We start from the raw sequence: 21922 nt of genomic DNA, 5'->3' as shown, positions 1-21922 counted from the left end.
GTTGGTTGTTGTTTCAGTCATATTGATTCTCTACAATTCTCTAAATTATCATATCATCAAAATACATGATTTTTCATCTTTACCTATGCTTATTCCTTCTCTTTCTATTTCTTGTCTTATTATGTCTGACATTTATAGAATATCATGTGATATTAATAATGATAGATATCATTAATTTACTCCAGATCTTATTAAAATATCTCTGGCTTATAATTTCCCTTTTAGTTACTCTTGGTTTTAAATAGATACTATTTATAAGTTAAGGAAAGACCCATTTATTATGTTTGCTAGTGTGTTTTTTTAAAGCAGGAATAGGTATTATATCAGATACTTTTTTTCCCCTATGATAAAATATAAGTTCCTTCAGGACAAGTACTGTTTCATTTTTTTTCTTTGTTTCTCCAGTGCCTAACATAGTACCTTCACATAGCAGGTGCTTAAAAAAATGTTTCTTGTTTGGTTGATAATAGAAATGAGTAGGCTATGACACATTACAGATTAAGAATTAATTAAACTATATTTACTGAACATAGGAAATGTAGTATAAAATATTTCACCCCATATATATGTACAACTAGCATAAAAAATAAAGGTTAAGATCTCTTGCTGGATAATCTGTCCTTAGTCTATATGTTCCATCTACTTATCCTTATTAATACTGAAAAAAATAAAACAAAGCTCCTAGCACATTGCATGGACCCCATGTGACCTGTTTATATGGAAAATGGATAAGGTTTATGCAGAATGCTTAAGCATGGACATGTTCCATTCTATATCTACAACATTGTGATCCAAATTTTATCAAAGTATCAAGGTGTCTTTTATTGCCTTCCAGCAGAGAAATGTCTGATAGAATTTATCATTATTATATAACTGATAGAAGAATAATTTCTAAAGAATTAAGAAAACTCTTTTGATTGTATATCACAGAAATGCTTAAGGTGATATTTTATTGATTCATTATTCACAACCTCACAGGATGATTATTTAATCACTAACCAAATGACCTATATGTCCCTTTCTATGTTAAAAAAATACTTGTCAGTTCCACTGAAATTATAAGAACCAAAAATCCAAAAATTAACAATATTCAACTTTTTGCTCAAGGTTTTCCATGCATTATTCTACAATATTTTACTTTTTTAAATTCTTTATTTCTCGCATACAATCTAAATAATTTTCTCCATATCCCATATGTAGAGAAAATCATTTAATATAAGCATCATTGGCCAGCTTGAAGTTCTATTTTAAGACTAAATCAAAGGCAAAGTAATTAATAGTGTCATTTATTAAAAAAACAAAAAACAAAAAACCTTCCTACCTCAGGAGATCAATAATTGCTGCCCATTGCATAATATTTAGGTAGTACCCTGAGTTCTTTAGAGTGTACCTAATAAATACAAAGTATCTAGACTCCTGCCTTCTTGCTACTTGTGACATATAATCCCTTAAGAGAAATTTCCATACTTCAGAATGACTAAACTTACTAAATTCATTGTGGATTGTTGTTAATAAATCAGAAGCAGAGTATATAAAGAGGTACTCAATGGAAATACTGATGAGCTAGGCTGGGCAGGAAGACAAGTGTATCCATTTTTGCTTTGTCATGTGCCATGTAGATGGTTAAAATGATGTTTGAAAATGATATATTTGGCCCTGGGCAGGCAGATCCTATATGTGGATTTCAAGTGGAGGAGGAAGGGAAAGATTACCAAATTCATAAGAACTGAAGAAAATCAAAATCCTGAAAAATAAAAATAAAATCTTCTCATTATTGAGATGTTATGCATTAAAAAGCATATAAACCAATTGGCAAGCACCCCTGAAGTATCAAGCTTAGGCCAATAGGTTTATTTGAGCCCGAGATGTGCATAATACCCACTGTTAGGTCACAGTCAAAGTACACTGTAGGCCTTGAAGGTGGCACTGAGGTTGATTATCTCCATTCAAGTCCTCTCTCATCTGCACCTGTCCTAGGGCCAGAGACTGACGTCTGGCCCAGGATCAGAGGAAAGGAAGATCAAAGCCAGGTCTTGCTGCTGCTTCTCTTGCCATATCAAATGCAGAGATCTGAAGTTGGGAGGAGGGGCCACCTGTCCATTAGCCCAGAATGTTGCTCCTTACCACATTGAGCTACAATCATCATAGGGTAAGATTCAGTCTATTTCTGGGACTCCAAGATGCTGGATCTGGCTATCTTCCTTGGGCTGCTAATGCTCTAGTGATTTCATCTTCAGCTCTGGGAATGCAAATAAGATGTTTTAAGATATTTGTCACTGGGAGAAAATACTCAAGAAGTTAAAATTAAACAGAACAAATGGGGGCCATTTATTGATATCAAGAAGGTGAATGCTTATTGGTTCTTCTGAATTGTTGCGAGAGAGCTATCATAGATTCAAAGTGCAGTATTGGGGATATATTTTTGAACAGCAGAGGGAGTCTGATATACCCCTAGGATGCTGTCTATGACCTTAGAATTCATTGATTGGGAGATGGCTTTGAAATGACTTTATTTTCACTTATGGATAATGTGAGTTGTAGGTTTTATATTCAGTAATTACAAATAAGTTGTTTGAATAAAGAAACAAGAGCTTTCCTCAATCACAGCAATCAGAAGCAGAGTCCTTCCTTTTGAACTCTTTTTAAAATACCTGTTTGACATTTTACTTTGTATCATAATTATTTGTTTAATTCTGTTAGGAGAAGAAATAGTAGTAGCTAGCATTTACATAGTCCTCTAAGGTTTACAAAGCACTTAACACATATTATCTCCCTTTATCCTTGACAACAGCCCTATGAAATGAACAGTATCAATATCCCCATTTTACTGTAGCTGAGAAAGTTTATTGACTTGTCCAGGATCACACAATCCAGAAAGATAGTGTGATTTAGTAAAAAGAATACTGGACTCAGAGTCAGGAAGCTACAAATCTTTTCTTAGAAATTTACCAGAAGTTTGATCAGGGAAAAGTAATTCAATCAGTCTTAGTTTCCTCTTTTGTAATTGGAGATAGTAATAGCACCTTCTTCATTGGGTTGATGTGAGGATCAAATGAGATAATTATGTAAATATATTTATGATTATAATTTATATTTTTATAATATATAAACATGTAAAACATGATATCAGACTAATACAATATATATACATATATAATGTAATATCTATGTGTCATGTAATATAATGTCATATACATATATTATTCCATCCACACACTACATTATAAGCTCCTTAAAGACAGATCCCTGGGACAAAATATATCAAATACCCTAAAACTCAAAAATATCCCTGCCCTAATGTAATGCCCTTACAAAGTATGAATAAAAGATTCATACAGTAAGATCTGCTTAGATATATTCGTATCTTTTAACAAGTCCTTATCAGTTATAATGCAACCCAAAAAAGAAGCAAAAGTTCTTTGGGCATTGAAAAAAATTCCTCTTCCCTCCTAAATTTTTCCCTTTCCTGAGTCTGGATGAAAAGTGAATGCCTGCAAATCTGATCTATCTAAAAGGCACCTGCCTGTATATTCCTTCATATAGAGATATGTAGCCATAACACAGAATCATAGATCAAGAACTGAAAGTAACCTTACAGACCATCTAACTAAAATCTTTCATTTTACGGATGAAAAAAACTGAAGCCCAAGGAGATTATCTCATGGTCAGTCCCTAGGTAATGGACTATACAATCTCTACCATTCTGCCTTCAGGTCACTTGGAAGTTAGCAGAGACTTTCAAGGAGGAATATAAATTTGCTGTTTTATTCTCTTGGTAAAAGAAGTAGCCTACAATAATAGTAATAATAATAATAATAATTCTTAACATTATTCCATGAATATCAATAGATATTCATGTAAAATATTTTAGAGATAAAAATTTATACATTCTCAAACCCGTAATAGTAGTTAAAGGAAGGTGTAGAAAGACAAAACTATAAAACAGTGCTTATGGTTGTCAAGGAAACCATAATCTTAGAATTCTAAACAGGATCATTCACAGATTCTATTCTTATGAACTAGTAGTCTGCCTTGTTTAGGAGTAATCACATATGTTGTACTCCAAGCATTTTTCATTTCTCAAAGGGTGAAAGAAAAAAACAATCAAATGTCAGGGCCCTCTGAACTTTATTCTCCATCATGGCCAGAGACCATTTGATTGTCTACCTTCATCTGTGATGGTAGAATGTTCTTTGGGTGATGAGATAATTGCAATAAAAATTTACTTTTAGTAATAATAAATAACATTTATATAATGCTTTACAAACATTAATTCATTTCTACAACATTGGGAGGCAAAACTTTTATTATCCTTGTTTTCCAAATGGGGAAACTGAGGAAAGAGATTCAAATAATTTGTCTAGAATCACATAATTAATAAAGTATCTGAATCAGAATTTGAATCAGGTTCTCCTGACTCTTCATTCTGCACTTTATCTGAAGGACTACCTAGCCTAGCTGCTTTTTGTATGCCATATTAAGGTTTGCAGAAGACTCTACAGTATATTCTCTCATTTAAAATCCTAGAGAACTTTATATTTTTTATTGAATTGTAAAATATACTTGGGGTAGCCAAGTGGTACAGTGGATAGAGTGGATTTCCAGTGGGTTGGGAATCAGGAAAAATCATCTTCCTGAGTGCAGATCTGATCTCAAACACTTACTAGCTATATGAGCTTGGACAAGTCACTTAGCCTGTTTGCCTCAGTTCTTCATCTGTAAAATGAGCTGCAAGATACTTCAGTATCTTTGCCAAGATACTAGCATCATGAAGAGTTGAACGTGACTGAAAAATAACTCAACAATAAATAAAATATATTCACTTGAGTTTCTTTTGAACAGGTCCAGTTCAAGCATAATGAAGTTGGGGGTAGAAGAAAAGGGGAGAGAATATAGTAGGAAAAAAAAAAAAAAAAGCTCAGATCTCAGGATTTGATACTTAGCATTTATGTGGCTTTAACAAGTAACTTTAACAAGTCTCTCTTGGGTCTGAGTTTCCTCCTTTGTAAAATGAGAGACTTGGACCAGATGATCTAAAATCCCCTCCAGCTTCAAAACTATGATCTATAGGTATTTTTATAGACAAAAATGAGGCAAATGGCCTTAACATTTGAAGTATCAATGATAGGTTGTTATTAAAGCCACATGAATTCTGAAATTGTCTTGCTTTCTCTGTAGTCAAAAGCATAGGTCAATGAGATGGTTGACAGGTCTCATGGATGCACTGTGTGGCTGCAGAGGTAATTTTTTTCTTATTATGAGGCTAACTGAGCTAGATGAAAGCAGTGTTCTCATTAGTACCATTTTCAGGACCCGGGACTATGGAAGGACTGATAAAGTGATGTCAAGGAATCAACTCTAAATAGTTGTGACAGAGACACATTCTCTACTAAGCCCTGTGGTTTTTCTTTTAATCTGCTAAGACCTCAGGCAAGTTCATAATACAGTCAGATGCACAAAATTTCCGGCAAGTTTACAAACATCATGGGGGAATACAACACAAATACAGACATAAAAGGAAAGTCATTCATGCATACCACATCCTCAAACCTTCACTGTTCTGCCACAGAAAGGTCTCAGGTGGCTCACTTACTCCCCCACTTTTTAAAACACTTCTGCTACTATGGTGAATTGGACTGAGCTAAACATTGCTCAAAGAGCCCAGATTTGACCTGCTTTTACTAGTGTTTTGGGGCTGTATGATCCCAAAGACCTGGCTAATATAAGCAACAGAAACCTACGCAACTTGTTTTCCACAGACTGTTTCCTGATTTGACATATCCATGGCTACTTGTCCTTGTTGTTGTGTCTTAATTTAGCATCCCCCACCCAACTAGGCACCCTTGGAATAATCTCAAGGTGAGGTAGTTAAAGTGCTAGAACTCAAGTCCAAGAATTCAAAATCTGAAATCAAATCTGGTTTCAGACATTTAACCAAGTCATTTAATCTCTCTCAGCCTCAATTTTCTCATCTGTAAAATGGGGATAGTGATATCACAGGAATGTTGTATGAATCAAATCAGATAACATATGTAAAGGATTTTAAAAGAAAGTAGTATATAAATATTAGCTATTATCATTATTGTTATTGTCATTATTATTTTTCTTTTTATCTGCTCTGTTCAAGCCATTTCTCACTCTGACAGCAGCTATTGATCCACTTCTAGCGTGACTTATAATTTGGTAACCTCTTGGCTATGACTCTGGGCTTGGATGAGTTAAATTTTATACTCTGATTGGCTTGGTGTAACATGTAAGGACATATTCTCTTTAGAGATAACCATTGAATTATCCTGTAATGTTTAAAGGCTGATTGTTTTCAAGACTGGCTTTTGCTGGCTTTTCATGCTCTTGGAAACAGTATAAAAGCCTATATTAGCCTTGGACAGAAAGTACCAAGCTAATCAAGATCAAAGAGAAATCCCCAGTGATGCTAGACTCCTGCTCAAATTATAAAATTGTTGAGAGCAATGACATCACTGGCCATATATAACTGAGCATAAAATGCTTTGTATAAGATTTCTAACTCTTCATCCAAAGTGGATGATGCTTTGTTGATATACTCCAATGTTCAGTAGTTCTGGTGGCTAGGGCTGACTTTGAATTCTTTCCTTGCCCTAAACCTGAATCAAAACACCAAATAGTCAAGAAAATGACATATCATAGTGGGACAGGAGTGATGTTCTCATTAGGGTTATTTGCACAGTTTTTATCCCAGTTCCCCAACTTTAACTGCCTCCTTAATTGTTGTTACAACTATAACCCATTACCATGCTTTAACAATTATAAGGGGGAATAAGAACCCACGCTAAATAGGATTAATTCCCTCAAAAGCTGATGATGACATGGTGCATAGTATAGTATAGTATAGTATAGTATAGTATAGTATAGTATAGTATAGTATAGTATTGTATAGTATAGTATAGTATATAGTAGATATAATAGATATGTATGTATTTATATATCTCTAATATAATGTATAGTATATTACATAGTAGATAAAATGTACTAGTTAATAAAAAGCATATATGTGTGTATATATCTATTTAATATAATATAGAGCACATAATATAGTATTGTATATAATAAAAAGTATATATGCATGTATATCTCTTCTCTCTCTCTCTCTATCTATCTATCTATCTCTTTCTTATAATGTATAGTTTCTAGTATGTGGGTCTCTGTTTGGAGGCATCTGAGAAGCATATATCCCCATGGAAAGTTTACACAGGAAACACAGGAATCACTTCTAACTGGTCCCTAGAGACTATGGCTGCCTACCACATAAGTGTCAATAGTCGGGGGAATATATCCTCTTTTTGGAGGAACATACCCCTCTCTTCATGGAGTGTATAAAGCAAAGTGGCGGATGTTCTTCTCTTTTTCTTTCTCTTATGTTTTCTGTTAGCATGTAGCCATGGATGGAAAGAAAATTTCTCTCTTCTCCCCTCCCCCCAAAGGAACAGAAACAATTTGCAGCAAAAGCATATGTCAAAGTCAATTGCATGTGCTCTCCAATGCATAATGCTTGTGAACCCCAAACTTTTATGTAAAAAGTGAGGGGGATTTAGAAATAAATTTATAGACAATATGTTCACAGAATCTAGCCTTTTGACTAGAGAACAAAGATTTCCTGAACTTCTTGATAACCCCAAGTTTGAGAACTCCAGAGAATTCAGGCATCAGACAATTATAAAGAAGATTTCCACAACAGGGTGTTTCCTGAGGGAGAAAGAGAACCACTATTGTAACCTCTTGAGGTAAGAGAACTTTGGAGGTACGAGGTGATCAGGACTTTGCCTCTTCCCTAATATTACTTGAATTGCTCTAAAATAGCAGAATAGAAATATGATTGATTGTTCATCACTCCTGAGCCTGTTTACTTTGATTTGAAGGTTGGGAGGAAATTTAATAGGCTATTTTTATGCTTTTTGTGTTTCCTGATGAATAGTATCTTATAATTCTCTTGCATCTCATGAAATTTCTGTAAGATGAAATAAAGAAATATATAGTAGTAAGTAGTATGAGACTCTCAACCAAGATATGATATAGGGAGATATATGGTGACAATTAGACAATTTCTTAGAGTAGCCGGAGACAAAATCTGAACATCATGGGGTCAGAATTCTAAGATGAGATGTCTATGTGAATTCAAAGCTTTAGGAAGAGTCCTGGCATAGATTACACAAATTGAAACAAAACTATTTAATTATAAATATCTAATATTACCATTCTTGGAGCTCCCTACTCCTCTGAGTGGCTCTGGCTAATGTTCAAAATAAAAGGGCCCATCATCTTCAATAGCATTGACTTACTCATCCAATTACTCTGAAGACCTTTTAAGTTCCAGCAACAGAACCACTCCAATACTAAAGTCCTTGGATAGAAGATTCCAGTTAGTATCTTTTGAAACAAAGCTCTATTAGTTATTGAGTTCTTTTAGGTAATTTAACTGAAAGTATGTGATTACTTAGTATAAGTTCTTATAGTTAGAAGCATTAAGTTGAAATTGAGGTGAGTTGAAATTTCAACTTGTTTATAAACAGCCAGGAAAATGTAAAAATGTCAAAAAAAAAAGTCAAACAGTTAATATTAAAGAAAGGCTTCTATATTCTCCTAAGACATTTTTCATGGGAGAAGCCACGTTATTTCTGAAAAGATGAGTTTAAAACTACTTTAGGCTTTAGCTGGCTTTATGCATTTATGAATGGACAGATAGACAGATAATAGAAATGATTGAACTTACTTCCTGGGCTTAGATTTTGTCTAGCTGCCTTTTTCCTATCCCCTTATTACAAAAGAGATTGAGTGTATAAATGTTTGGAGTTAGAAAAACTGAGGAACCTCAAACCGCAGAACTATTTGGCAGTTATTGAGTGAATAATTTTACATAAATAATAACAGGTATAACTAAAAATAGGAATTAGAAGGAATGTTCATCATGATCCTCCAGTGAGTCGCTCATGGAGATACAAAGCCCAGTAACCAGGAAAAGAAAAGATTAAACCTGAAAGCATCAATTAACTAAAAGAATACAACTGGGTGATATTGTTTGGGAGAAGGGATTTAATCATTTTCTAGTCAAGACTCTGGAAAGGAATAGGTAGACCACTCAAAAAAAAAGGAAAACAAAAGTGAAGAGTTTCTCTCCTTCCCTCCCCCAGGGTTGTTGGTTCTATATTAGAGGCAAAAAGAATAATTTTTTAAATTAAGTCTGGCTTTTGAACTAAAAGAGCCTTGTAAAGCCCACTCTTCTCATGAAAAAGGAGAGATTATAGTCAAAGGATTCAATTGAAGATAGAAGCTGGAAATAGAGAGAAGAACTATGGCCATGTGCCCAGAAGGGCTGGGCCTGACAACTCCCAACACAGACCTCATGTTTAGTTGGAGAAATGTCTAGCTAAGCAGCAGAGAGTAGAGCAATGATCCAACAAAGCAATATACAATGGACACCATGAATCCAACAGAAGCCAGAGCAGCCTAAAAATAATACCACTGCAAAGTTGCTCCTCCATACAAATGCCCTGACCACACATGCCCCTCCATATATATTCTTTATGTATTCTCTCTATGTATATCCCTCTACTCACTGTCTTCTGGACACATATTTTTTTCACATATTCCTCTCCCATGTATTCCCTTACAATTGATTGTCCACTGTTTTTGTGATGATGTTAACAAACAACCAAAAAAAATTTATTTAATGACTACAATGTGTTGAGCAACGTAGATACAAAGAAAGGCAAAAGACAGTTTGTTCCTGGTTTCAAGGAGCTCATAACCCAATGATAAGATATGTATTCAAGGGAGAATATTGTTACTGTGTTGTTCAGCCATTTCAGTTATGTTCAACTCTTCATAATCCCAAGTGGGGTTCTTTTGGTTTCCTATTTTTTCCTTCAGCCCATTTTACAGATGAGAAAACTAGTGGAAACAGGGTTAAATGGCTTGCTCAGGATCATCAGGTATTAGGTGCCTGAGGCAAGATTTGAAATCAGATCTTCCTGACTCTAAGCCACTACCACTATCTACTCTAACCATGCAGAATCTTAACTGCCCATATGGTACTTTACAGTTTGCAAAATGCTTTCACATTTGACCCTGCCAGCAACTCTAATATAGACAAAGAATATTACCTTCTCCAATTTCAATATTAGGGAACCAAGACTCTGATGAAATATATGATTTTTGTCCCAAAAATAACTTAATGGTGGAATAAAAGTTATTATTCAGGTCTTTACTTCATATATGAGGGGCTCTTTTTCCTACACCACACCAACTCCCTATCCTGTGAATTTAAAGATATATTTCTCAGAATATTATGTTTTACTCCTTCCTACTATCAGAAGTTTATGGATGTTATTTTACCTTAAACAGAAAATCTTGACAGTCAATAACCAGTCCCTGGATTGAGTTTCCACAAGTCTGGCAATCTTTAAAAGCATATTTGAAAACTTAATAGGAATCCCCAAACTTAAAGCCAAATGGGATGGATCAGAAGTGACTTTAGGTGAAGTTGTGGGGAAAAAAATTCTTTCTCAACAAATAATGAACTAATTATTCAGACATAAGTGGATTTAATTTGTATTATTTTGATAGCAGATCTTTATAACAAATGACTAGCTAGTATAGAACCCAAATACCAATTGGGCAGATTTCAGAACTGCTCAGATGAAGCAAAGTTTTTTGTGGTTTTTTTCCTCTGGAATTATTATCAATCTCTGTGGAACCTCAGAGATTTATGTGCAAATGAAACTTCTTAGTGTGCATCAGATGTATGGCTAGCCAATCATTCATAACAAACATTTGCTAAATATCCAGAGGGTACATGGCATTGTACTGAACATACTATTATTGAGTGCAGAAAAATATGCCTTTTTTTTCTTTGGTGTGGAGTTCATAGCAGGAATAAGAAAGTTAGATGAAGTCTTTAGATCTTTTGTCAGGCAATGAAGAGATATTTTGCCTTTTCACAAGAAAATTCAAATCTCTACAGAAAATACTTAGTATTTTTTCTGCATATTGTAAAAATGGAGGTTTCCCACACTGTGCCAAGCAAATCTCTAGAAAATAACATTTCTAACATGCTACATTTCAATAAGATTCTAAAAGATTTGTTAAAATATCTATTTGTCCAGAGTTCTTTGCTGTTGTGGGAGATGGAAAGTTTAGATAAGACAGAAGACAGTCTCTGTCCCTGACTATACTTAAGTTAAAGCAGTACAAATGATTTTGGTGAGAAAGAAAAATAGCAACTATTCAAAGAGACCTATGTGGACACATAGGGGATTCATCAACAGATTTTAAAGACTGCAGAGATAATGTTAGCAAGCTATGTCACCAAAGGACAGAAGTTTAGAATGAAGTTAAAGAACGCAAAAGTCAATTTAAAAAAAAAAAAAAGGCCAAGAGATTATCAAAAACGGGGTGGGGCTTCTATATCCCAAGGCGCTGGGGGAGGGGGAAATAATCAAAGAGATGGGAGGAATGATTTCTAGGCAGGATTCTTTAGGCAAACCTATAATTACTAGGTGTGTTTCACCTTCAGGAAATTCTGTTTTCCCCTCTCAGGAAAAGAATGTTCATTTTCTAGAAGTGAATAGGAAGGAAAAATCTACTGATTGGATTTCTCAAGGGAAAATTGATATTCCTCTTCTAGAAACCTTAGTGCCATATAGTCCATTTGTCTGTTGCATGTCAATTACAAACAGCTCAATACTTATGTAATTCATATACTTCCCTGCTTTGAGAAGCAGCCAAGCTACCTTGTACACCCTTCCAGCTGGGCATTTCCCAGGCAAAACACTGTAGGGGAAATGATGGAGGAAAGGACAAAGGACAAAGCTGAGAAGTGGCTTGAGCTCCTGAATTCTCCATACTTTTCCAGCAGGGTCACCAGAAGTTTTTTCCTTCCCAGGATTGTTGGGAGGATCAAATAAGATTTTTAAAGAAGTATAGAGTGCTCAGTACCATGCCTGGCTCATGTGTGTTAGTGCTGTTATAATTATTGGGTAGTACCTCCTACTCCTCACCAGGACTCCAGTTCATTTCTTTCCATTATAATGATAGGGAGTGTCTTGCAGGTGAGGTAGTTAGATGGAACAGTGGATAGACTTAGTGCTCAGCTTGAAATCAGGAAGACCTGAGTTCAAATCCAGCAGGAAGACCTGAGTTCAAATCCAACCTCAGACATTTACTAGCTGTGTAACTCTAGGCATATCTCTATCTTCCTCAGTTTCTTCAGCTATAAAATGAAGATAATAATAGCACCTATCTCGAGAGTTATTATGGGGACCAAAGGAGACCATGTTTGTAAAATGTTTAGCACAGTATCTAGAACATAGTAGGTGTTACATAAATGCTTTCTTCCTTGTCAGTCAAAATCCAGCCTTCTAGAATCCATGTCAATGCCCTGAAGATTGAGAAAAGAGAAAGCTAGGAACTTCTTGGCAAACTCAAAATGGTGTAGCATTATAAAATATAAAATAATCAACATGAATGGAGTTATATAATTTCCTCAACTATTGGGACTCATGCAGAACCTGGGAACAAAGTTCAAGCTCAATTTGGCAAATTTTCCTAGCTAAGCCAAACAGTGGAGTCAGGACTTAGGGAAACCATTTCCTATTCAATAACTTCAATAATTCCTATCATTAAAATATCATACTATCAATTACAGATGTTTGCATACTAGTGTCCTTGATTTACCATTTTACAAATGAGGCACAGAAAAGTGACTGAAGAATAATTGAAAGACAGGTCTCCAGCTCCAGAGCTAGTGCTCTTTCCAATGTACCAATCACTTTTTTGTATTCGTTTGTTTTTTTATCCAAGTTGCCATCTTTATTTCTGATACAAGTCTTGGCTCATGTTTTTAAATAAGCAAATTATTTATGCCAAACACAAGGGGATATGGAGTGAAGCTTGTGTGGGATGAAGGAAGTTTTTTTTTTTCTCCTACCATTTCACATTCATCCTACCACTTAACCTCCTAGAATATGATTCCATGTTTATCACACTATTGAAACTATTCTCTTACATGGTATTAATGACCTCTTGCTGCCCACATTGAGTGACTCATTATCCATCCACACCCCCTTTAGCATCTTTGAAGCATCTTAAACTGTTTTTATTCTTTATTTCTTTAATAACCTTTTCTAAATTATATAGTAATCTTCTTCCTCTCTAGTCATTTCTTCTCTATATCTTTCATCAATCTAAATTTGTTTCTCTTTCCTCTCTATGAAATTTTTAATCAGCATAAATAAGCAGCACTCTTCAACAGAGTCCTTCTTGATTACAATAAACTCTGTGCTGAAGTAGATAGAGAGCTGGCCTTAAAGCCAGAAAACCTTAGATTTGAATCCTACCTCAGATAGCGTCTTACTAGTTGTGTGGCTCTGAGCCAAATCACTAACTTTTTTTAGTTTCTTTAAAGAGAAAAGGGAATTATCCCTAATAAGACCTCTAAAGTCTCTTCCTGCTCTAAATTTATACTCATATAGCCTTCTGGTTATCTGAATTTATAATTCAGAGTTTGTTGCATGCCATGAATCCCTTGGTTACATACTGGCTTCTTGTTGGTTTTTTGTTGTTGCTATTCGATAATATCTGACATTTTGTGACTTGATAGACCTTAGCATGCCAGATCCCTCTATCCTTCACTGTCTCCCAAAGTCTGTCCAAGTTCATTTTCACTATTTCAATAATATAATCTATCTATCTCAACTTCCATCATACCTTTTTCTTTTTGCCTTCAATCATTTTCAATCTTTTCCAAACTTTTCCAATTAGTTCTGTCTTTTCATTATGTGACCAGAGTAAGCTTCAGCTTTCAGTATTTGACTTTCCTGTGAATAATTAATTTCAAGTATTGACTGATTTAATCTCTTTATGTCCCAAAGGACTCTCAAAAGTCTTATCTACTAGCACCACAAGTAAAAATTCTGTGGTACTCATTTTTTTTTTAATGGTCTAACTCTCATAGACATACATTATACTACTGAAAAAACCATAGCTTTAATAATACAAACTTTTGTTGGAAAGGTAGTCTCTGGTTTTTAGTATGCTGTCCAGATTTGCCATAGCTTTCCTTCTAATCCATTTAATTTCATGGCTACAGACACTGTCTACAGTGATCTTTTAACCCAATAATCTGACACTGCTTCCACTTTTCCATTTGCCAGGAAGTGATGTTGCCAAGATCTTACTATTTTTGATGTTAAGCTTCAAGCCAGATTTTATACTCTCCTCTTTTACCTTTATCAAGTGGCTTCTTAATTATTCTTCACTTTCTGGTATCATTTGCATATCTGGTCATAATTTTCTCATTAACTTTAATTTTAGCTTTTGATTCATCTAGCCTGACACTTCACATGATGGACTCTGCATGTAAGTTAAAGGTAAGATAAAAATATCTCAAACCAATCAGTTGTTCCATGTTAGGTTCTAACCATTGCGTCTTGTCCTGAATACAGGTTCCAAAACTAAAATGATCTAGTATTCCCATATCTTTGAAGATTTGCCACATTTTGGGATAATCCAAACAAAGGCTTTCATGTAGTCAATGAGTCAGAAGGAGATGTTTTTCTGGACTCCTTGATTTATCCATCATCCAGTAAATGTTAGCAATTTGGTCTCTAGTACCTCTGCCTCTTTAAAAACAAGCCATTCTTCTATTACTTCTCAGTTCACATATTGCTGAATCCAAGCTTGAAGAATCTTAAACACAGCTTTGCTGGCATGTAAAATGAGTGCAAAAATTCTTTAATTTAAACATTCTTTGGCATTGCCCTTCTTTAGGACTGGGAAGTAAGCTGATCTTTTCCAATCCAGTGGCCATTGTTGAGTTTTCCAAATTTGTTGGCACGCTTGAGTGTAACACTTTAATAGCGTCATCTTTTAGGATTTTAAATAGCTCAGTTGAAATTCTGTCACCTCCACTAGCAATTGTTAGCAATGTTTCATAAGGCTCACTTGACCTCATTCTCCAGTATGTCTGGCTCTAGATGCAGTCACCACAGCATCGTGATTTTCAGTGATGTTAAAGTCTTTCTTTATAATTCTTCTGTATATTCCTGCTGCCTCTTCTTAATTGTTTCTATTTCTGTTAAATACCTATCATTTTTGTCTTTTATCACTCCTATTTTTGCATGAAATCTTCCCTTAATATCTCTAATTTTTTTGCAGAGATCTTTTGTCTTTTTCATTGTATTGTTTTCTTCTATTTCTTTGCACTGTTCAGTTTTTATTTGATTAACTAAAGCTAAAAGGAATGACACTGGGAATAAGAAAGGGTTGTTAATGGAACTTTTATTTACTTAGTCAATAATTGTTCTTACTACTCTCTATGAGAGGTACAATATTTTGGTACCAACACCGTTTGGATTTAGATAACTACTTCAAGGTTAACAAAGCCTAACACACACTATCTCCTTCTATCCTCACAGCCACTCTATGAAGTATGTATTACACATAGATAAGATAGATGGATGAATAGATAGAAGGGTAGATAGGTAGATAAAGTGAACTTTTATTAAGTACTAAATACTAGGTTTACAAATATAAGAAAGCAAGAAAATCCCTGCCTTCATGGACCAAACGTTTTGATAGAAGAAGACAGCATATAAGTGGGAGCTGGAAAGTAAGACACAAGACTACCACAAAGTGGTAGGGAAACCATTTGAATAATAAATCCAATTTAGAGTAAAATAATCGTGACTGATGCCTCTTCTGAAATTGTGATAATGACAAGGGATTCATGACTCAAGGTAAGAGATTTTCCCAGATGGGAAAACAATCTAGAGAGTAAATTAAACTGACTGATAGATACTACAGACATATATTTTTTTCTCTGACACACATTACCTTTGTAACATTGAACAAGTCAATTATCTTTGCTATGTCTCAGTTTCCTCATCTGCAAAATCAGGAAGTAGGACTATTTGCTTGTTGAGGGCTCTGATATATTATATTCATTTTATAGATGAAGCAGCTAAGTGAAGTTCAGAGAAGTTAAATGACTTTCCAATCATCACATAGCTAAATATTAAAAGTAGAATTTGAACCCAAACTTCTTGATGTAGGCACTTATTTCACTTTATCTTGCTTCTCTCTATATCCATAAGTAAGATGGGATGTATGTGGAATTCAGAATGAGAAGACCTAGGTGTCCTTAATCTCTACTAGACTTATGACCTCTTCCAAATTATGAACCCTCTTTGAGACTGATTATCAATTATCAGGAATTACTATCAATAATAATTCACATATTTATGCTCATGGTTTGTTGAATATTTCTGCAAGCTGAAAAGCCAAATAAATATAAGTTATTACTATGAGTTATTCCAGGAAGCTTCAATTTTTATTTGATGATTCATGAAACTGAAAGTAATGAAAAGCATATAAAGAGGGAGGGTACACTGAGAAAGATACAGAGATAGCAATCAAGGAAAAGACTAAAGGTGAATCCCTTATAGCTTGAAGTTGAATCCCAGGAAAATGAAATTTCTTGACCCCCCAAAAATCAATTGAGTTTTTAAGTTACTATAAAATGATCATCTGTCTCGGAAAAACAAATATTTCTAATATGGAAGAATCTAAACTGACTAACTAGTGTGGAAATGATTATTTTTAATAACATTTACTGGTAAAGCAGAGGGGTTGAAACCTTAGACACCAGGAATATGACTAAGGAAAGAATTATTTCTACATGTACATCAGTGAGCTGGTTAGCATAGTGACTCAGAGCATTCTGAGCTTTCTGGAAATTTGGAATCAAATATCATCATGCCCATCAAGAAGCTAATTGGAGCTAATCATCACATTCCCTATGTATTTCGGCAGAAGTTGACTCCTCTAACAGTCTGAACCCCTCCCAGAATAATGTCTTTAAGACCACAAAATAAAATACAAAGGATCACAAAGAAAATCAATTATCTTAAAATATAGTGAGAGTTTTTAAACAAGTTCACAGAATGTAGATAGATCCTAGCTTTCGTCTTCAACCTCCATCTTCATAAGAACATAAATAATCTCATCCTTCTTCAGACCAATGCTCCATCAATTCTAATTTTCTCTCTCATAGAAATACCAAAATCAGTAATAACTCCATTCTCCTTGTCTATGGGTAAATCATTTCACTACAGATTATAATATTTATGCTATCTCCCATAACAGGATTGGTTATTGGAAGGACCATTGTTTTTAAACCTTAAAGAACCATACAAATGTTTTCTCCTCATATTATTTTTGTGATATTGACCTTCTTATCTGAATTCAGTCCCTGAAAATAAGTTGGGATCTTGGGAAAAGAGTAGATATTTTGTTCGCAAACTTCGTCTTGGCTATGAAATTTCTAACCCTTTTCTGTAATACAAAAGTAAGGCTGGAAGCAAAATCATCCTTTAAGATTAACTTAATCCTATTCTATCACTAAAAGATACTTTTTGCCGCTGGATATAAATTTCAAAGCTATAACATTAAGTGTCAAATCCCCCCTGTTTCTGGCTGCTACTCTGGGAATCTACTGTTTTAACGAATCTAAGAGGAAGAGAATCATGATTTAAACCCCATCACATTATTCCAGGAATTCCACATGAGTTAAATGTCAGTCTGGATTTTGGCACATATTGTTTTTTAGCTTAAATAACAGGAACTGCCATTTAACATTATTTTACTCAATATTTTATTCTTATTACTCTTGTTAGCTATAAATAGTACCCATTAGGAAGCCACTTTCATTTCATTTATAAAATAAATCCATAAGAGTAGTGTCACACACTATAGGCTTAAAATGCGTCTCTATTTTTAGTCAATTTTTTCTTTTTTGAAAATCCAAACAAAGCACTTTTGATTTTACTTAAAAACATTCCAAAACATTACAAAAAATATAAATAAATGAACAAACATTACATTACTAAGTTCTTAATTCTTCTGAAACAGTGGTAACATTATTTATGGGGCATCCAAATCTGGATATTTGTAGATCAAATCTGTTCTCTTTGACAACAGTCAAATACCAAGAGTCAGACTGATGAAGAATCATTGTGGTCACCCAAGTCATACTGACTATTGGTGGTTGATGATTTAGCCCAAAGGTATTTCATTGGTCCCATTAAATGCATGACTTAAATAGAAATAGAGATAGTCAAAGGATCTATGTTCCAATCCTGACTGCCATTTCCTATATTTGTCACCGTGGATAAGTTATTTCTTCTTGATAAACCTGACCGTCCTTCATCCTTTAAGTAAAAGTGTTAAATGAGAACAGGAATTCTCAGTCATTTTTGATATCATGTACCCCTGTGGCAGTCTTGTAAAAACCAACAGATTCTCAGATAATTATGTTTGTTTGTTTGTTTTTAATTTGTAATAGAAGGAAAGACACTATTTCAGATAATGGGGGGGGAGGGTAATTTCTTTCTCTCATTCAAGCATCCCCTGCCTTTTACAGCTTAGGAAAATGAGGTCTAAGCAGGGAAATGACATCCAAATTCATCTATCAACAATCTTAAGTATCCCGAGTCCCAGACTACTGCCCTTCCCACTATGTTTTGTACATGGAATTTAAAAAAAAAAAAAAAAAAAAAAAAAAAAAAAGATACAAATTTATAGAGGGCTGGGATTGAATTTTTTTTTAATTGAGACTGGAAAGCCAAGAGTTCTAGAAATAAAGCATGTGATAAGTCAGCATCTGTGTAGTACCGTTAGGCCAATAGGAGGGCACAGTGAACTTTTACGGACAGTATAAATATTTTGAGCAGCCACATCATGACCATCTGATATCCTCTTTCCTCAGGATCAGCTGCTCGGGGCCGAGGGCGTCCAAAGCCAGGCACATCGGGGACTTGGAGCTCAGTCCTAACACACAACCTCCAGCAGCCATGTCTATGGAAGAGGAAAGCCGTCCTTTTGCCCAGCAGCTGTCCAATGTCTACTTCACCATCCTTTCGCTTTTCTGCTTCAAACTCTTTGTGAAAATCAGCCTTGCCATCCTCAGTCACTTCTACATCGTGAAAGGAAACCGCAAGGAGGCCGCCAGGATCGCCGCCGAGTTCTATGGAGTGACCCAAGGGCAAGGTAAGGCTGTGAGACGGCTCTCTGGAGGCCAGCGAGCCGGCTCTGACTCGGGCTTCGCTCCTGGGCTTCTTTGCTCTCCCCACGTCTCCTTTGTGGGCCCGCTTCAAGGCCGCGCTTCTGATTATTAACGAAAATGCTTGTGAGCTCACCGCTGGATTGTTTCACGAAGGAAAGATTTAAGTTTGTTACATAAACCCCTCTAATAAGTGTCCCTGCTAGGAAGGACGGTGAATTCATGCCAAGATACATTAAGTGGAGGTGTAACAACAACAAACTGTAACGTTTTCCTTTTAACATCAAGGGAGACCAAGCTTTTTCTTTTGCCTAAGCATAAGTTTAATGCTGGCAGAAATGTTCAAACCCCCTTTACCTTGGATTTCTCCTTTAATCATATTCTAAGTCAAATTAATTCAACTGACATTGAAGCAGGTACAAAGTTACTGAACTACTCTAGTGTAGCTAGAGAGGCTGATTATGTATCAGATTTGTAAAATCTGAATTCTGGAAGCTGGAGCTGCTTTTATTCTTCAATATATTCTTAGGAGAAAACTTTCTTACAAATTTGACAAATAACCAGCCTCTCTAGCTACATTCCAGCTTCAGTAACTTTGTATCTGCTTTGGTGTCAGTCAAAATAACTTGACTTAGAATATGATTAAAGGAGAAATCCATGGAGCTACTTTCATTTTGGGGGGGGGTAGTTTTATTCTTTGGTATATTATTACAGGAAAACATTCTTACAAATCTGATACATAATCAGCCTCTCTAGCTACACTAGAGTAGTTCAGTAACTTTGTACCTGCTTCAATGTCAGTTGAATTAACTTGACTTAGAATACGATCAAAGTTACTGAACCTGGAATGTAGCTAGAGAGGCTGGTTATTTGTCAAATTTGTAAGAAAGTTTTCTGGTAAGAATATATTGAAGAATAAAAGCAGCTCCAGCTTCCAGAATTCAGGGCAATTCCAGAATTCTTTTGCCTAACCATAAATTTAATGCTGACAGAAATATTCAAACCCCTCTTATCTAGTGAATCTTGGATTTCTCCTTTAATCATATTCTAAATCAAATTAATTCAAGTGATACTGAAACATATACAAAGTTACTGAATTTGGGAGTGTAACTAGAGAAGTTGATTATAACCTGTAAGAATATACTGAATAAAACTACCCAAAAAATGAAAATAGCTCCAGCTTCCAGAATTCCCATCAAGTTCTTTCTTTCCTTCCTTTTCTCTCTTTCTTTCTTTTTTTCTTTTTTCTTTCTTTCTTTGCTGTCTTGCTTTTTTGCTTTTCTTCTTTCCTTTTTTTTAGTGGTGGTTTGCTATTCAATTTGCATAAAATAAATGCTAAGTTACGCAATCTTGGAAATAATTAGACTTTATGTCTGAGTGGAAAAAGACCTTCATATTCCTAAAAGGAAAGTTGGACTCTTTGACCACATGTAAATAAATAGTATCAATAATCAATTTTAATGGATGACATGTAATCACATATTTATATGTCATCAGTCCAATTGATCTGTGCAACCAAAGAGTTTATGTGATAGCCCCTATAGTGATGTCACAGTCTGCTCTCTCAAATAATTATGCTTTTAAAACCAGATATTAGTCTAACAGATATTTGGTTTTAGAAGCATAATTATTTGAAAACTCTGAATAAATCAGCAAAGTTCATACTGAAAACTGGCATTTACATGAAGCACAGTGGGTTTCCATGTCTATGTCTGTATTCGCAAGAACTTAAGTCAAGAGAAAGAGAATACTATTCTTAGCATCTATTGTACTTACTTTTGTCATTGGGTAGCAGAGTCTATTTTTAAATGTAGGTTATATCAAGAAACATTTGTGTGGGAAGTCAAATGCAAGAGGGAGAACTCTAAGTAAAGTTTGGGTTATGCTGCTATACAAAGTATAAAGTTGGCAGTAATGATGCATTTAATCACTGAAAAGGAGACAATGAATTTGTTGCATAGAAAGTAGGTTTTGATTTGCTGTCATTCAGTCATTTCAATGTCTAACTCTTTGTGACCTCTTTTTTGAGATTTTTTTGGTAGAAACAGAGCGGCTTGGCATTCCCTTCTCCAGCTCATTTTACAGATGAGGAAACTGAGGCAGACAGAATTAAGTGACTTGCACAGGGTCACACAGCTAGTGTCTGAGGCCAAAGTTGACCTCGGGGTCTTCCTGACTCCAAGCCTAGTACTCTATCACTGTGTCACTTAGCTGGCCCCTGTTTTGGTAGATATTACAAAAAATCAAAAGGTTTTCTGTTGCTGAGGCAAATCTTTCCTTTCTAAGAATATCTTGGGACATTCTTCCACAAAGTTTAATGAATGAATAATTTCCATTTCCCTGAATGACTCCTTGAAGGAGAGGATTAGAGTCCTATCAGAGACTATTGTGTGATATCTCACCTAGCTAAATGAAAAGAAGAAAAATCAGTCATCTATTTGAATACTTTGTCTACATAATACCGGACATCAGGAAAACAGTTGTTTGGTTTTTAAAGTCTCTATATTTGAATAAAAGCTGACAAATGATTGGATTTTTCAGCTAGATATTCAGTATGATTAAAATAATGAGACTACTTTTGTGTGTGTGTGTTTTAAACTATGGTATTAGTTTGAGTGCCACACCTTGTATCTTATATTTCAGTGAGGAAAGACTGGTAAGAAACAAAGAATTTCTTTCTGTTGAAATAGGTTGCAAGAGAGACCTCTGGAGGTCCTTAAAAATAGAACAGTTTCTCATTGCTCTGGGATGACTTAATAAGATTCTGTTTGAAGCTGGGGGATGGCTTAAATGACCTCTCAGATTCGTTGATGCTATGAAATTAAATTA

At 34.9% G+C, this 21922-nt stretch overlaps 1 protein-coding gene and 1 long non-coding RNA gene across 2 annotated transcripts in view; one reads left to right on the top strand and one right to left on the bottom strand.

The window, feature by feature from the left end:
- Nucleotides 1-988: 988 nt before the first annotated feature.
- Nucleotides 989-21922, bottom strand: part of LOC141546992 (uncharacterized) — a 59334-nt gene continuing 38400 nt past the window's right edge. The window contains exon 3 of the long non-coding RNA XR_012483486.1: nt 989-2239. This is a non-coding gene — a long non-coding RNA (uncharacterized LOC141546992). The remainder of the gene's footprint in view (nt 2240-21922) is intronic.
- Nucleotides 1926-21922, top strand: part of ASB5 (ankyrin repeat and SOCS box containing 5) — an 88840-nt gene continuing 68843 nt past the window's right edge. Inside the window, exons 1-2 of the mRNA XM_074275242.1 lie at nt 1926-2149; nt 18800-19080. Coding sequence (XP_074131343.1) covers nt 18885-19080 — 196 coding nt within the window. The 5' untranslated portion in view covers nt 1926-2149; nt 18800-18884. The remainder of the gene's footprint in view (nt 2150-18799; nt 19081-21922) is intronic.

This window comes from Sminthopsis crassicaudata, chromosome 6 (genome assembly GCF_048593235.1).
Source record: "Sminthopsis crassicaudata isolate SCR6 chromosome 6, ASM4859323v1, whole genome shotgun sequence".
NCBI lineage: Eukaryota > Metazoa > Chordata > Mammalia > Dasyuromorphia > Dasyuridae > Sminthopsis > Sminthopsis crassicaudata.
Note: the sequence above shows the minus strand (reverse complement) of the source record. Positions and strands in the feature narration are given on the sequence as shown.